General features: G+C 37.0%; 1 protein-coding gene across 2 annotated transcripts in view; it reads left to right on the forward strand.

Annotated features, from left to right (window-relative positions):
- LOC137653751 (ribosome biogenesis protein BMS1 homolog) overlaps positions 1-18,212 on the forward strand; it is a 254,922-nt gene that overhangs the window by 156,907 nt on the left and 79,803 nt on the right. For both annotated transcript variants that reach the window (XM_068387387.1, XM_068387378.1), the window contains 2 exons: positions 584-767; positions 7,399-7,556. In XM_068387387.1, the coding sequence (XP_068243488.1) occupies positions 584-767; positions 7,399-7,556 (342 nt within the window). The remainder of the gene's footprint in view (positions 1-583; positions 768-7,398; positions 7,557-18,212) is intronic.

Here is an 18,212-nt window from a genome sequence, read left to right on the forward strand (position 1 = left end):
TTCTAGAGCCTTTAAATATGCGGCCCCGAGACTATACAATAAACTCCCACCAGAAATTTGAAAGACTGAAGATATTAAAGCTTTCAGTAGGAAACTGAAGACTTTATTGTTCTTTAAGTGCTTCGATAGTGTGGATTTGACAATATACAAGCAATATGCGGTATGAAATGTTGAGTACCTTTGAATAAACATGATAAAATAACTCTGAAGGTCCTGTAGAGAGTAGGGTTCCCTTGCTGCATAGAACCAGAAAGTAACCCATAAAGTTTTATAACCATATGCCTGCTAGTGGTGATTTCTTCCTATGTAAAGAATGTTGGGTTTGTATTTTGTGTAGGAACGAATAATTATTACAACATAGTATGGTTTTTAAAAGTGGTTGAATAGGATAAGCCAGTTTCTGGAAATTCTTGTTGTTTGAGATAGGTTTCAGTGAAATAACCTCAATTATTAAAAAATTACTTTATTTGGTTATTTAAAGTTTTCATAGATATTTGTAAGTTTATTTCCTCAAACTAAAAATTCAATTCCAAGTTAGCTTTAAATTTTCATTGTTTAAATGGTTTTGTATGGGTTTTCACAGCTGCAAAACAGCATCAAAGATTGTTTCATGACCGGTGAATGGAAAGAAGGGGAGAATGCTGAAACACTTCTAAAAATGGACGAGGAAGATGAGGACTTGTATGGGGACTTTGAAGATTTGGAGACAGGGGAGAAATTCAATGCAACTAAAAAGGAAGATACCCCTCGAACAGAAGTTGATGAAGGTGAATATTTTTTTCTGTTATTTGATTTGTCATAATGTGAAGTAGTGAACAGTACATTATGGGAGCAATTCATATGTTTGAGTAAAAGAAGAATCTTATTGCATTTACATGATAGGCCTATGCATAGAATTTTCACTTTGGATAAAAAAGAACTTATATGGGAATTATTTGTAAATTATTTATAAGCCACATGTATAATATACTCTACTGTATTCAAATTGGGATTTTATTAAAACAATTTATTTACTTATGGCTACTGTTGTTTAGCTGTACAGGAAATAGGCCTATACCACTGTATGGGAAAATTTCCACAACTAATCTTGTTCCCAAAATATTTTGATATCCATAACAATTCCATATTTTTGATAAAAACCTTGCATGTTTGATTCCATTTAACTCCAAGAATGATATACCTAATTATCAAGTTTCCAGTATGACTAACATATATGGAAGTGATGAAGTGGATCTATCGTTATTATGAAACTCGAAAGTTAGCCTTCATGCTATTCTTGTGGTCTAGATTATCCTGTTAATAGGAAAAGCTGATAGGAGAGAGGGAAGAAATACCCTCTCATAATATTGCCTATCTAAATAACATGAAATGAGCAAAACAAAATTAAAGGCTGATGTGAGTAGGAATCAGTTAAAGTATGAGTGCAGATTAAGTTTTTTATGTTCTTTGCTAATGTAAAATATTGAAAAAAAGTATTTGAAGTGATGGTTTAGTATAAAGTAATGGAAAAGGGCTGTGATGTGAATAGGACAAATTTCTTGACAGTAGGTTCTCTATAAACTGGTTTAAAAAGGAATCCACCTCGGTACCGTCCATTAGCCCTGGAGTATTACCCTTGATTTCCCTAACACAAATGCGACTGTGATGTATAGGTGTACCCCAGGACAATAATACTTGTAATCGAAGTCTTAATTATTTTTGTTTAACCAAATGAATGTCAAACAAAAGAATTACATATACCGTATTTCCCGTGTCATAGACGCTACAAGTGGTAAGACGCACCTTAAATTAGCAAGGCAGTTTTAGAAAAAAAAAATTGAGGATTTTAAAATTCTCTTAGTCATGGACTCTAGCGTGATTATTGTCTGGCACACTAACTTTTCTTATCTTGAGTATATTATGTTTAAGTTGATATTAATTAGCTATATGCCGATTATCCCAATTTTATTTACATATTCATATAAGAAACCACTAAACCAGTCATATTTTCCACCACCAACGTTTAGTCATAGTGTTTGGTGTTTTAAGTGTTGTTTACATGAAATCCGTTTTGCCAAAGGTTCATAAAATTTTGGTAAAGAGGTAAAATTCTAGTACTATTTCCAAAATTCCTCATATAGCCTGTAAATTTTCACACAAAATGTAATTCTTGATTAAAGAAATCTAGAAATTCATTTTAGGTAGAATACTTTGGCTACTGTTTATGTGATTTTAGGTCTAATTACTTTTCTGCTAACTTGGTAATACGGCACTCAACCAACAGAGAAATTTTTTCAAGGTCGTGTTCAGCAACTGTCTGTTTGTATTTTTTTGGAACTCAGGCAACAAAGTCAACGTCAATATATTGCTTTATTACAAAATATCAACAACATATGACAAAATAGATATATACTGCATAAACAACTAATATGTCATAGCGTCTTCTGCTACAGGACCACTTTGCTTGTAGAATGGGGTTTGTGAGTCATCTGCTAATTACCAAAACAAACAAATAATTTGCTACTGTACTTCATTAAATGAAGTGCAATATAAAAATGAATGAATTTATTACATATGAATGATAATTGTAGGTTTACATTCGATCTCTCGCGAGTTTGAGTGCTTGTATGTCAATAGTTGAGTGCTTGAGGGGTGTCAAATTCCCTTATACAACTTTTTCTTAAGTGTTGAGACGCAGGGTGATTTGGGGGCATTTTTCGTGAAAAAAGGTGCGTCTTATGACACGGGAAATACGGTGTTTTATTAGGAAAAGGTTGGAAAAATTGAGAACGATAAGTATTCAAAACAATTTGGGCACGTTTTCTTTTGGTTTTCTGAACAAATGAATTTCCTACACAGTATTATTTTTATTATTATTGTTATTATTATTATTATTATTACTTGCTAAACTACAACCCTAGTAGAAAAAGGAGGATGCTATTAGCCCAGGGGCCGCAACGAAAAATAGCCCGGTGAGGAAAGGAAACAAGAAAAAATAAAATATTTTATGAACAGTAACATTACGATAAATATTTCTTATATAAACTATAAAAACTTTAACAAATCAAGAGGAAGAGAAATTAGATAGAATAGTATGCCCGAGTATACCCTCAAGCTAGAGAAGTCTAACCCAAGTCAGTGGAAGACCTTGGTACAGAGGCTCTGGCACTACCCAGGTCTGGAGAACAATGGTTTTGATTTTGGAGTGTCCTTCTCCTAGAAAAGCTGCTTACTATAGCTAAAGTCTCTTCTACCCTTACCAAGAGGAACGTAGCCAATGAACAATTACAGTGCAGTAGTTAACCCCTTGGGTGAAGAGGAATTGTTTGGTAATATCAGTGGTGTCAGGTGTATGAGGACAGAAGAGAATCTGTAAGTACTAGGCCAGACTATTCAGTGCATGTGTAGGCAAAGGGAAAGTGAACCGTGACCAGAGAGAGGGATCCAATGTAGTTCTGTCTAGCTGGTGCCCTGGCCAACCTACTACCTAGACTCTTGATTTTTGGACTTTTCTTGGACAAAAACTGCCTTCCACTTAAGAAATTGGGTATTGGTGCTTCTTCCTGTGGTGTGTCTATATTCAAGACTTGTCTAATTGTATCACAATGATGCGAGAAAGTTGTTGCTGCAGCACAACACATCACATGCGGAATCATCAAATCTAAGGATAGATTTTTGAGATATGACCTGAATTTGAAAGTTTCTCTCTCCATTGATGAGGAACCATTCAAGGGGACCATGGAATCCCCTCAATTATATCCAACAAATTATAAAATGTGTCAAAAGGCTAATTACGTGTTTTATGTGCACATGCATGTATGACATGGCTGAACATAGCTATCAATGCCACCCTTGGTTTGGTTATAAAAGCATATGATCACTGGTAAAGTACCTGAATCAGCATCATTTCCCTTCTCATACATAGTAATCAAAGTGTCTAAAAGTGAAAGATTAATGTTGAATTCTGTATTCACCATACGGCAATTCTGCTACCTTGGGATCTCTTTGTACTCCATGTACTGTTTCACGATTGGAAGTAGCTAGTGAGGGTTGAAGAGCTAATAAAACCAGGGGTAAAAAGTAAACATCAAGAAAGTTTGAAAATGGCATATGACGAAGTGAAAGTAAGAGAAACTGGTAATTTAGAGGAGGAGTGGAAGTTAGTAAAAGAAACTGTTGGGATTGCAAGTGATGTGTGTGGCAAGAAGTTTGTTGGAGGCAGCATGAGGAAGGGTAGTGAATGGTAAATAAAGGAGTGAAGGTAAAAGTGGAAGAGAAAAATAAGGGCTTTTGAAGAATGGCTGCAGAGTAATAGTGTAGAGAAGTATGAAAGATATAGAAAGAAAAATGTGGAAGTAAAGCGCAAGGTAAGTGAGGCAAAGAAAGCAGCAGTCCTGAGGTGTGGTCAGGGATTGGGTCATTCATATGAAGAGAATAAGAAGTTTTGGAAAAAAGTGAAGAGAGTAAGGAAGGCTGGTTCAAGAATTGAAGAGACAGTGAAAGATGGAAATGGAAGGTTGTTGAAAGGAGAGGAGGCAAGGAAAAGGTGGGCGGAGTATTTTGAAAGTTTACTGAATGTCGAGGATAATAGGGAGACAGATATAGTTGCTGTTGCAGATGTTGAGATGCCGGTGATGGGAGATGAGAATGAGAGAGATTACAAGAGAGGAATTGAGGAGAGCACTAGATAAAACGAGAGTAGGAAAAGCATCTGGTATAAATAGTGTGAGAGCTGAGATGTTGAAGGAAGGGGGTGTGACTGTACTTGAATGGTTGGTGAGATTGTTTAATATGTGATTTGTGTTGTCAATGGTACCAGTAGATTGGGTTTGTGCGTGTATTGTACCACTATATAAGGGTAAGGGAGATGTGCATGAGTGTTGTAATTCAAGGGGTATTAGTTTTTTTAGTGTAGTTGGAAAAGTGTATAGTAGAGTACTGATTAATAGCATTAAGGATAAAACAGAAAATGCAATCTTAGAAGAACAGGGTGGTTTTAGAAGAGGTAGGGGTTGTATGAATCAAATTTTTCCAGTTAGGCAGATATGCGAGAAATATTTAGCAAAAGGTAAGGAGGTGTATGTTGCGCTTATGGATCTGGAGAAAGCGTATGATAGAGTTGGAATGTTATGAGGTTATATGGAGTTGGTGGAAGGTTGTTGGAAGCAGGGAAAAGTTTCTACAAAGGTAATAAAGCATGTGTTAGAATAGGAAATGAAGTGAGCGATTGGTTTTCGATGAGAGTGGGGCTGAGACAGGGATGTGTCATGTCACCGTGGTTGTTTAACTTGTATGTTGATGGAGTGGTGAGAGAGGTAAATGCTCGAGTGCTTGGACGAGGATTAAAACTGGTAGACGAAAATGACCTTGAATGGGAGGTAAATCAGTTGTTGTTTGCAGATGATACTGTACTGGTTGCAGACGTGGAAGAGAAGCTTGGTCGATTAGTGACAGAATTTGGAAGGGTGTGTTAGAGAAGGAAGTTGAGAGTTAATGTGGGTAAGACTAAGGTTATGAGATGTACGAGAAGGGAAGGTGGTGCGAGGTTGAATGTCATGTTTAATGTAAAGTTACTTGAGGAGGTGGATCGTTTAAGTACTTTGGGTCTGTTGTTGCAGCAAATGGTGGAGTGAAAGCAGATGTACGTCAGAGAGTGAATGAAGGACGCAAACTGTTGGGGGCAGTTAAGGGAGTAGTAAAAAATAGAGGATTGGGCATGCATGTAAAAAGAGTTCTGTATGAGAAAATGATTATACCAACTGTGATGTTTGGATCGGAGTTGTGGTGAATGAAAGTGACGGAGAGACAGAAATTGAATGTGTTTGAGATGAAGTGTCTAAGGTGTATGGCTGGTGTATCTCGAGTAGATAGGGTTAGGAACGAAGTAGTGAGAGTGAGAACGAGTGTAAGAAATGAGTTAGCAGCTAGAGTGGATATGAATGTGTTGAAGTGGTTTTGCCATGTTGAGAGAATGGAAAATGGCTATCTGCTAAAGAAGGTGGTAAATGCAAGAGTTGATGGGAGAAGTACAAGAGGAAGGCCAAGGTTTGGGTGGATGGATGGAGTGAGGGAAGCTCTGGGTGATAGGAGGATAGATGTGAGAGAGGCAAGAGAGTGTGCTAGAAATAGGAATGAATGGCGAGCGATTGTGACGCAGTTCCGGTAGGCCCTGCTGCATCCTCCGGTGCCTTGGATGACCGTGGAGATAGCAGCAGTAGGGGATTCAGCGTTATGAAGCTTCATCTGTGATGGATAACCGGGGAGGGTGGGCTGTGGCACCCCAGCAGTACCAGCCGAACTCGGTTGAGTCCCATGTCAGGCTGGGAGGAACGTAGAGAGGAGAGGTCCCCTTCTTTGTTTCATTTGTTTGATGTCGGCTACCCCCCAAAATTGGGGGAAGTGCTTTGGTATATATATATATATATATATATATATATAGTGATATCCCCATATGTTGTACATATGCTAACATATCTGATTTGTCTAATGTTTATTTTTCCATTTTCTTTATAAATACATCACCTTATTTCAGTGCCATCTTCATTCCATTCTTCTCATTATCTTTTGTTACACTCACCTTCCTGCTGTAAATCATCCCTGTTTTCTTACCTTACATGTTATAAGGTAACCCCAAATTTATTGATTTTTTTAGAATACATTGTTCTCACCACGAGATTCATCTACCTTGCTCACCCATTCACTTTGCATTGCTTATTATTGTTGTTTTGAAGTGCTTTTTCATTATTTTATTTAACGTAAGATTAAAGTTTTGTTTATAACATAGTTTATTGTTCCTGTCCTCCAATTATCCTGCTATTGGTGCTTCGATTGTCTGCAACCAGCTTTAAGAAGATACATTTGATCATAATCGACAATCTTATACACTCGTAATAAGAAACAAGTGAATTTGGAAGTCTACCCATATGACTTCTATTTTATTGTGTGAAGAGAACTACCGCCCATTGTAAAGGGGTAATTGTTTGCACAGTGGTTCGTCACATAATAATATATATATATATATATATATACTGTATATATATATAATATATATATATATATATATATAGATATATATATAGATATATATACATATATATACATATATATAGATATATATATATATATATATGTATATATATACATATATATGTATATATATATACATATATATGTATATATATATACATATATATACTGTATATATATATATATATATATATATGTAAAAGGGATTTTGACAGAAAAAATCTATTTAGACTATTTTTCGGTGAGATAGCCATGTCGTCCTGATGGAAGTTCCTTCTGGCATCTTATACAGTATAATATTGCTGTGATTGATATTATAACAGAATTACCGTTAATTGATAGCAAAATATCATAAACAGGAAAAATTATTTTTGACTGCATTTAAAATTTCAGAGAAGGCACCTGAACCCAAGAAAGCAGAGATGACTGCAAAAGAGAAACGAATAGAGAAGAAAAGGAAATTGAAAGCACTATTTGATGCTGAGTACGATGAAAATGGAAATGAAGAATATTTTGAGTCTCTCAAGAAGGATTTGAATGAACAAGCAGAGGTGAGTATTATAAAAAGTTTTATATGTAGTACAAAATTTTGCTTTACTTTAGATTGGTACTTAACAGCATGGGACAGTTGGACGCAGTCATTCCTTAGACACCTTGTTCTGAGGAAGTACACCTTCTCACACCCTTACTTTGTAGTGAGTTCCTGGATTTAGCTCAGCCCACCACCTCTGCTGTCTCTCTCTATACTATGTGTTTGGTTACTCGCCACACAGTAAGGGTATGACAAGAATGCACTTCTTTGGAGTTAGGTGCATTGGGAATTTATGTATCCAGCTATACATCATAGAAACCCTTATAAGTTTTTCCTGGTTATTCACATTAAAAGGTTGTGTTGGGGAATTTTTTGTTCATTAGGGCCATTGGTTTTCATTTTCAGCTTTCCCCATTATTATTATTATTATTATTGTTACTAGGTAAGCTACAACCCCAGTTGGAAAAGCAAGATGCTATAAACCCAAGGGTTCCAACTTGGAAAAATAGCCCAGTGAGGAAAGCAAATAAGGAAATAAATAAACGATAAAAGAAGTTACCAAAAATTAAAATAAAATATTTTAAAAACATTTAACAACATTAAAACAGATGTTTGATATATAAACTATAAAAGGACTTATGTGAGCCTGTTCAACATAAAAACATTTGTTGCGAGTTTGAACTTTTGAAGTTCTACTGATTCAACTACCCGATTAGGAAGATCATTCCACAACTTGGTCACAGCTGGAATAAAACTACTACAGTACTGTGTAGTATTGAGCCTCATGATGGAGAAGGCCTGACTATTAGAATTAACTGCATACCTATTATTACGAACAGGGTGGAACTGTCCGGGAAGGTCTGTATGTAAAGGATGGTCAGAATTTTAAGAAATCTCATGCAACATGTACTAACAAGATGTACTAACTGAACGACGGTGCTAGAGATTAATATCTAGATTAGGAATAAGAAATTTGATAAACCATAAGTTTCTCTCCAACAAATTAAGATGATAATCAGCAGCTGAAGACCGGACTGGAGAGCAATACTCGAAACAAGGTAAAATGAAAAAACAACCTTCCACCAACTCCATATAACCTCATCACATTCCACATTGCTTCCCTATCAACTCTATCATACGCTTTCTCCAAATCCATAAACGCAACATACACCTCCTTGCCTTTTGATAAACATTTCTCTGTTTTATCCTTAATCCTATCAGTACTCTACCATACACTTTTCCAACTACACTCAACAAACTAATACCTCTTGAATTACAACACTCATGCACATCTCCCTTACCCTTATATAGTGGTACAATACATGCACAAACCCAATCTACTGGTACCATTGACAACACAAAACACATATTAAACAATCTCACCAACCATTCAAGTACAGTCATACCCCTTCCTTCAACATCTCAGCTCTCACACCATCCATACCAGATGCTTTTCCTACTCTCATTCCATCTAGTGCTCTCCTCACTTCCTCTCTTTTAATCTCTCTCTCATTCTCATCTCCCATCACCGGCACCTCAACACCTGCAACAGCAATTATATCTGCCTCCCTTTTATCCTCAACATTCAGTAAACTTTCAAAATATTCTGCCCACCTTTTCCTTCCCTCCTCTCCTTTTAACAACCTTCCATTTCCATCTTTCACTATCTCTTCAATTCTTGAACCATCCTTCCTTACTCTCTTCACTTCTTTTCAAAACTTCTTATTCTTTTCATATGAACGACCCAATCCCTGACCCCACCTCAAGTCAGCTGCCCTCTTTGCCTCACCTTGCGCTTTACTTCCACATTTTTCTCTCTATATCTTTCATACTTCTCTACACTATTACTCTGCAGCCATTCTTCAAAAGCCCTTTTTTTCTCTTCTACTTTTACCATCACTCCTTCATTCCACCATTCACTGCCCTTCCTCATGCTGCTTCCAACAAACTTCTTGCCATACACATCAATTGCAATCCCAACAAAATTTTTTTTACTAATTTCCACTCCTCTAAATTACCAGTTTCTCTTACTTTCACTTCATCGCATGCCATTTTCAACCTTTCTTGATATATACTTTATACCCCCAGTTTTATAAGCTCTTCAACCCTCACTAGCTCCCTTTTACATCCACCTACTCTATTCCCCCACTTTTTTGCTACAACTAATTTTCCTTCCACCAAAAAAATGATCAGACATACCGTTAGCCATACCCCTAAACATGTGCACGTCTTTCAATCTTCCAAACTTTCTTTTAGTTATCAACACATAATCCATTAACGCCCTTTCTACCTCTCTTCCATTTGTCACTCTTACCCATGTATACTTGTTTTTATCTTTCTTTTTGAAAAAGCTAGAACTTATCACCTCTCTTGCTCAACTCACATATCTACCAGTCTCTCACCACTCTCATTTTCACCTGGTACGCCATACTTCCCAATGACACCTTCTACCTCTCCAGCGCCCACTCTAGCATTTAAGTCACCCATGACAACTACATAATTCCTTCTACCCAGTCCTTCTACACACCTAGTTAATTCATTCCAGAACTCATTCCGCTCTTCTTCACTTTTCTCACAACCTGGCCCAGATGCACTGACAAAAGCCCAACATTCCCTACCCAACCTAACTCTTACCCACATTAACCTAGATGATATTTCCTTCCATTTCACTTCTTTACCTGTCATCCATTTACTCAGCAATAAAGCCACAGCTTCTGTTGCTCATCCCCTTTCAATCCCTGACACTCTACCAGATATTTCACCAAACATCACTTCACCTTTCCCTTTTACCTTTGTTTCACACAAAGCCAATATATCCATCCTTCTATTCCTTAACATACTTCCAATCTCTCATCTTTTACTCTCTATCGTACTACATCCACGCACATTCAAACACCCCAGTCACTCTCCCCCCAGCTCCACCTCTTTGATGTCTCACAGGATTATAATACAGGAGAGGGGGTTCCAGCCCCCTCGTCCCGTCCCTTTTAGTCGCCTCTCACGACACGCAGGGATACGTTGGCGCTATTCTAATTGTTTTTATGCCCCCGCGGCCAGAGGGGTCATAAATATACTATATATATATATATATATATATATATATATATATATATATATATATATATATATATATATATATATATATATATATATATATATATATATATATATATACTGTAATAGTATAGAGAAGTATGAAAAATATAGAGAGAAAAAGGTGGAAGTAAAGCGCAAGGTACGTGAGGCAAAGAGGGCAGCTGACCTGAGGTGGGGTCAGGGACTGGGTCAGTCATATGAAGAGAATAAGAAGAAGTTTTGGAAAGAAGTGAAGAGAGTAAGGAAGGCTGGCGCAAGAATTGAAGAGACAGTGAAAGATGGAAATGGAAGGTTGTTAAAAGGAGAGGAGGCAAGGAAAAGGTGGGCGGAATATTTTGAAAGTTTGCTGAATGTTGAGGATAATAGGGAGGCAGATATAATTGCTGTTCCAGGTGTTGAGGTGCCAGTGATGGGAGATGAGAATGAGAGAGAGATTACAATAGAGGAAGTGAGGAGAGCACTAGATGAAACGAGAGTAGGAAAAGCATCTGGTATGGATGGTGTGAAAGCTGAGATGTTGAAGGAAGGGGGTGTGACTGTACTTGAATGGTTGGTGAGATTGTTTAATATGTGTTTTGTGTTGTCAATGGTACCTGTAGATTGGGTTTGTACGTGTATTGTACCACTATATAAGGGTAAGGGAGATGTGCATGAGTGTTGTAATTCAAGAGGTATTAGTTTGTTGAGTGTAGTTGGAAAAGTGTATGGTAGAGTAATGATTAATAGGATTAAGGATAAAACAGAGAATGCAATCTTGGAAGTACAGGGTGGTTGTAGAAGAGGTAGGGGTTGTATGAATCAGATTTTTACAGTTAGGCAGATATGCGAGAAATATTTAGCAAAAGGTAAGGAGGTGTATGTTGCGTTTATGGATCTGGAGAAAGAATATGATAGAGTTGATAGGGAAGCAATGTGGAATGTGATGAGGTTATATGGAGTTGGTGGAAGGTTGTTGCAAGCAGTGAAAAGTTTCTACAAAGGTAGTAAAGCATGTGTTAGAACAGGAAATGAAGTGAGCGATTGGTTTCCGGTGAGAGTGGGGCTGAGACAGGGATGTGTGATGTCGCCGTGGTTGTTTAACTTGTATGTTGATGGAGTGGTGAGAGAGGTGAATGCTCGAGTGCTTGGACGAGGATTAAAACTGGCAGACGAAAATGATCATGAATGGGAGGTAAATCAGTTGTTGTTTGCGGATGATACTGTACTGGTAGCAGACACAGAAGAGAAGCTTGACCGATTAGTGACAAAATTTGGAAGGGTGTGTGAGAGAAGGAAGTTGAGAGTTAATGTGGGTAAGAGTAAGGTTATGAGATGTACGAGAAGAGAAGGTGGTGCAAGGTTGAATGTCATGTTGAATGGAGAGTTACTTGAGGAGGTGGATCAGTTTAAGTACTTGGGGTCTGTTGTTGCAGCAAATGGTGGAGTGGAAGCAGATGTACGTCAGAGAGTAAATGAAGGATGCAAAGTGTTGGGGGCAGTTAAGGGAGTAGTAAAAAATAGAGGGTTGGGCATGAATGTAAAGAGAGTTCTATATGAGAAAGTGATTGTACCAACTGTGATGTATGGATCGGAGTTGTGGGGAATGAAAGTGATGGAGAGACAGAAATTGAATGTGTTTGAGATGAAGTGTCTAAGGAGTATGGCTGGTGTATCTCGAGTAGATAGGGTTAGGAACGAAGTGGTGAGGCTGAGAACGGGTGTAAGAAATGAGTTAGCGGCTAGAGTGGATATGAATGTGTTTAGGTGGTTTGGCCATGTTGAGAGAATGGAAAATGGCTGTCTGCTAAAGAAGGTGATGAATGCAAGAGTTGATGGGGGAAGTACAAGAGGAAGGCCAAGGTTTGGGTGGATGGATGGTGTGAAGAAAGCTCTTGGTGATAGGAGGATAGATGTGAGAGAGGCAAGAGAGCGTGCTAGAAATAGGAATGAATGGCGAGCGATTGTGACGCAGTTCCAGTAGGCCCTGCTGCTTCCTCCGGTGCCTTAGATGACCGCGGAGGTAGCAGCAGTAGGGGATTCAGCATAATGAAGCTTCATCTGTGGTGGAATTGTGGGAGGTTGGGCTGTGGCACCCTAGCAGTACCAGCTGAACTCGGCTGAGTCCCTGGTTAGGCTGGAGGAACGTAGAGAGTAGTCCCCTTTTTGTTTTGTTTCTTTGTTGATGTCGGCTACCCCCCAAAATTGGGGGAAGTGCCTTTGTATATGGATGGATATATATATATATATATATATATATATATATATATATATATATATATATATATATATATGGATAAATATCAACACAACATCGTTTTCAAATAGAAATAAATTTCTACCTCATACTTGGGATCGAACGCTAGCCCCTTCTAATGAAAGACCAGGTAATTTGAATGAATTACTACCAATTGTGTCACGTGGTGGGCCGGGAAGAGGCCATAAAAAAAAATCGTAACCTGACGCTACCTAGTTGTCCGAGGATTTACCTGGCGAGACATCAGTCTCTTACCAGCGAGTTTTACCCGATTTCCCGGCCCACCACGTGACACAATTGGTAGTAATTCATTCAAATTACCTGGCCTTTCATTAGAAGGGGCTAGCGTTTGATCCCAAGTATGAGGTAGAAATTTATATATATATGTATATATAATATATATATATATATGTATATATATATATACCCGGTATATATATTATATATATATATATATATATATATAATATATATATATCTATATATATATATTATATATATATATATATATATATATATTTATATATATATATATATATATATATTATATATATATATATATATATATATATTTATATTTGTGTACAGATGTCATGCACATTCAGATTTGTAGATTTTAATAAGCATTTAACTATATTTACGTTTATGGGAAATGAGGCATTCTATTTAATTGGTCACGAGATGTTATAACCACTGTAGTATTGTTTTATAGTGTTTCAAGACTTGAAAAGATTTTTGCCATGAAAAGACTATTTTATATTTACATCCTTGTGTAACTTTTTTCATATTTTGTTGTTTTGTTTATGTTAGCAAATTTCTCTCTCAGAATAAAAGTAAATACTGGTATTTATTTTTATCATTTATACGTTGGTGGAATGTGATAACATCATGGTTACTTGAGGAAAAACATTGATTTTTGTGCCATTACTTTCTCTTCTCTTCAATTATTTGAAAAAAATTTCCAAATGGGCCAAGTTTATAGTACTGTACCTATCAATGAAACACTATTTGATTCTTTTCTGGTACTGGATGGCTTAAAATGTATTGAATATTCAATGAAAAAAAAAATTAAGGACAGGAGAAGGAAAGGAGGCACTCGAGGATTTATATATTTTTTCTGCAGTCTTGAGAATATTCAAAATAACCTTTTTTCCGTGTTTCTTTAGAATTTTCAGCTTAAGTTATCAGGTTTTTACATATTTGTGATATTTTTAAAATAGTCAACAATAACCAGTCAACACTTTAACATATGTTGTATTTAGTATTGAAGTTGGAATAGCGCCAATGTATTCCTGCGTGTTATAAGAGGCGACTAAAAGGGACGGAACGAGGGGGCTGGGAACCCCCTCTCCTGTATTATATACTCCTGTGAAACATCAAAGAGGTGGAGCTGAAGGAGAGAGTGACTGCTTCCCGCACTCTAGTTTTGGGGTGTCTGAATGTGCATGGATGTAGTACGATAGAGAGTAAAAGATGTGAGTTTGGAAGTACGGTTAGGAATAGAAGGATGGATATATTGGCTTTCTGTGAGACAAAGATAAAAGGGAAGGGTGAAGTGATGTTTGATGAAGTGACGGGTAGAGTGTCTGGGATTGGAAGGGGAAGAGCAAGAGAGGGTGTGGATTTATTGCTGAGTGAATGGAAGGCACGTAAAGTAGTGGAAGGGAAGGAGATATCATCTAGGTTAATGTGGGTAAGGGTTAGGTTGGGTAGAGAATGTTGGGCTTATGTTAGTGCGTATGGACCAGGTTGTGAGAAAAGTGAAGAAGAGCGTAATGAATTAACTAGGTGTGTAGAAGGACTGGGTAGAAGTAATTATGTAGTTGTCATAGGTAACTTGAATGCTAGGGTGGGTGCTGGAGAGGTAGAAGGTGTCATCGGGAAGTATGGCTCTAGGTGAAAATGAGAGTGGTGAGAGACTGGTAGATATTTGTGGTGAGCAAGTGATGGTGATAAATTCTATGATATTTGTGGTGAGCAAGTGATGGTGATAAATTCTAGCTTTTTCAAAAAGAAAGATAAAAACAAGTACAGTATATGTGGGTAAGAGTGGCAAATGGAAGAGTGGTAGAAAGGGAGTTGATGACTGAAAGAATGTTTGGAAGGTTGCAAGACATGCATGTGTTTAGGGGTATGGTTAACGGTATGTCTTTGGTGGCAGGAAAATTAGTTGTAGAAAAAGAGTGGGGGATGTGAAAGGGAGCCAGTAGGGTTGAAGAGTTAATGAAACTAGAGGTAAAAAGTGAATATCAAGAAAGGTTGAAAATGGCATATAACAGAGTGAAAGTAAGAGAAACTGGTAATTTAGAGGAGTGGAAGTTAGTAAAAGAAAATTTTGTTGGGATTGCAAGTGATGTGTGTGGCAAGAAGTTTGTTGGAGGCAGCATGAGGAAGGGCAGTGAATGATAGAATGAAGAAGTGATGGTAAAAGTGGAAGAGAAAAAGAGGGCATTTGAATAATGGCTGCAGAGTAATAATGTAAAGAAGTATGCAAGATATAGAGAGAAAAATTTGGAAGTAAAGCGCAAGGTAACTGAGGCAAAGAAGGAGGGTGAGCTATGGCACCCTAGCAGTACCAGCCAAATTCGTTTGAGTAACGGAGAGAAGAAAGGTAATAAAAGTTTGTGGCAGGCATAACAACTTCTATTTGTGTTCAATATATAGGAATTCCGACATGGAAGATTTTATCTTCGATTGTCTTCTTACCATTATGGCTAAGATATAAGATGATAGAAAGGCTCACTATAGGGAGTGGTTAAATTTTGTTTCACCCACCGATCGTCATGGCTTAAGAGCTTTAGACTTTGTCTCCTTATCAGGATGTGACCAAATCATAAGTGAAGGTACTCACAGGTCTGGTAACTGCTTAGACCTGATATACACCAACTCTCATGGCGTTATAACAAGTAAGGTTGGTTCTCTGGTTGGGACATCTGATCATGCCTTAATTTCATTAGTAGTGAAAACTGAGCAGCCTGTTCCTGATGTATCATACTCCTATAAGATTTGTATGTATGGGATTTTGCATGATCTTTTGGGCTTGAATTGGTCACGATTGTATAGTAGTGTTGATCCTGTTGCCCCTTTGAATGAGAATCTAGTCAACGTAATTGATAGGTGTATTCTTTTTTGTGTGCTAAGGTACTAAGTGAAGGACAAACCATGGTTCATTGATGATTGTAGACATGTTTATTTGAAGGGTACCAGATCAGATTTGACTTGGAATAACTATACTCAGCTTAAAGCTTCTGCTCAGAGTTTATGCTTCAATTCAGGAATATAAGTGGTGGACTACCCTTAAATCTGCAGTCTTTATTGTAGATGCAACAGTTCCTCCTTTACTTAAACCAAGTGGCTCTGTCACTCACTGTCCAAAGGAAAAGGCAACCCAACCCTTTTGGCAGATGTTTGACACTAAGCAGAATAATGAGAAACTTGATCTTCCTCATCCCTGTTTTCTGGAGGCTAAACTAACTAGTTTTGCTTTTCTATCTCGTGAAATTAAAGCTCTGTTGATGGACCTTGATGCTTATGGAAGTGTAGACCCAAGTGGTATTTTCTCTTTTATTTTATAAAGACTGCAGATTTCTTAGCCCCAAAGTTATCTGTTATTTTGCACAAGTTAGCAAGAAGAGGAGCTTTTAGCACTTTTTGGAGAATTGGTAATGTTACTCCACTATGTAAATGTGTTTGTGGTAGCTCAAGTCCACCTGATTACCGCCCAATTTCCATAACTCCCATATTATCTATAGTGTTTGAACAACTTCTGGCAAAACGTCTTAATAGGTTTGCTGTAGGTAATCATCTGTTCCCTACTTTGCAATTTAGTTTTTGGAAAGGCCTTGGAGCATGTGATACCCTTCTTACAATCTCCAATGCTGTATGGAAATCCCTTGCTTGTGGTCAAGAAGTTTTTATGATTGGCCTTGATTTTAGTGCTGCCTTTGGCCGTGTTAATCATGAGGCCCTTGTTTTCAAACTCAAACATTTGGGAGTAGGTGGGTCATTTCTGAGCATTATTATTGAATTTTTAAGTAATGGATCTCAAAGAGTTGTTGTTGATGGTAGTGAGTATAGGAGTGTGATATCTGGTGTTCCACCGGGTAGTGTTCTTGGCCCATTACTTTTCATCTTATATACACATGACATGTGGTTTGTCCTAGAAAACAAGCTTGTTGCATATGCAGATAATGCTACTCTCTTTGCATCAATTCCATCTCCTGAATGTAGATCTGGGGTTGCTGAATCCCTTAACAGAGATCTAGCTAAAATTAGTGCATAGTACAGATTATGGGGTATGAAGTTGAATCCTAACAAAACTCAAGTATGATTGTAAGTAGGTCAAGGACAGTGGCTCCTCAACATCCAGATCTTAGCATTGATAGTGTTTCTTTAACTTTGTATGACTTTTAAAATTTTAGGTGTGATTCTCGACACCAAATTTACTTTTTGAGAAAACACATTAGGTCTGTGTCTTCTGCAATTGCACGAAAGATTGGCTCATTGAGAAAGTCTTTCAAGATTTTCGGTGATCAATCTATCATGAAGAAGTGTTCTAATTCTTTTATTCTACCTTGTTTCGATTATTGTTCTCCTGTCTGGTCTTCAGCTACTGATTCTCATCTTAATTTGTTGGATAGGAACTTATGGTCTATTAAATTTCTTATTCCTGCTCTAGGTATTAATCTTTGGCACCATCGTTTAATTTGTTCATTATTCATGATGCATAAGATTTTTTATAATTCTGACCATCCTTTATATTCAGATCTTCCTGGACAGTTCCATCCTGTTCGTAATACTAGGCATGCGGATAATTCTAATAGTCAGGCCTTCTCCATCATAAGGCTCAATACTACACAGTACTCTAGAAGTTTTATTCCAGCTGTGATCAAGTTGTGGAATGATCTTCCTAATCGGGTAGTTGAATCAGTAGAACCTCAAAAGTTCAAAGTTGCAGCAAATGTTTTTATGTTGAACAGGCTGACATAAGTCTATTTATAGTTATATACAAATTATTTGTTTTAATATTGTTAATTTTTTTTTTTAAATATTTTATTTCAGTTTTTCATTACTTATATTGTTTATTTATTTCCTTGTTTCCTTTCCTCACTATTTTTCCCTGTTGGTGCCCTTGGGATTGTAACATCTCGCTTTTCCCACTAGGGTTGTAGCTTAGCTAGTAATAATAATAAACCTGCAGAAGTTCAAACTTGTATAAAGTGTTTTTATGTTGAACAGGCTAGTATAAGTCTGTTTACAGTTCATATATGAAATAGCTTTTATGCTGTTACTATTTCAAAATAATTTATTTTAATTGTTCATTATTTCTCATATTTTATTTCCTCA

Source organism: Palaemon carinicauda, chromosome 1 (assembly GCF_036898095.1).
Source record: "Palaemon carinicauda isolate YSFRI2023 chromosome 1, ASM3689809v2, whole genome shotgun sequence".
Classification (NCBI taxonomy): Eukaryota; Metazoa; Arthropoda; class Malacostraca; order Decapoda; family Palaemonidae; genus Palaemon; species Palaemon carinicauda.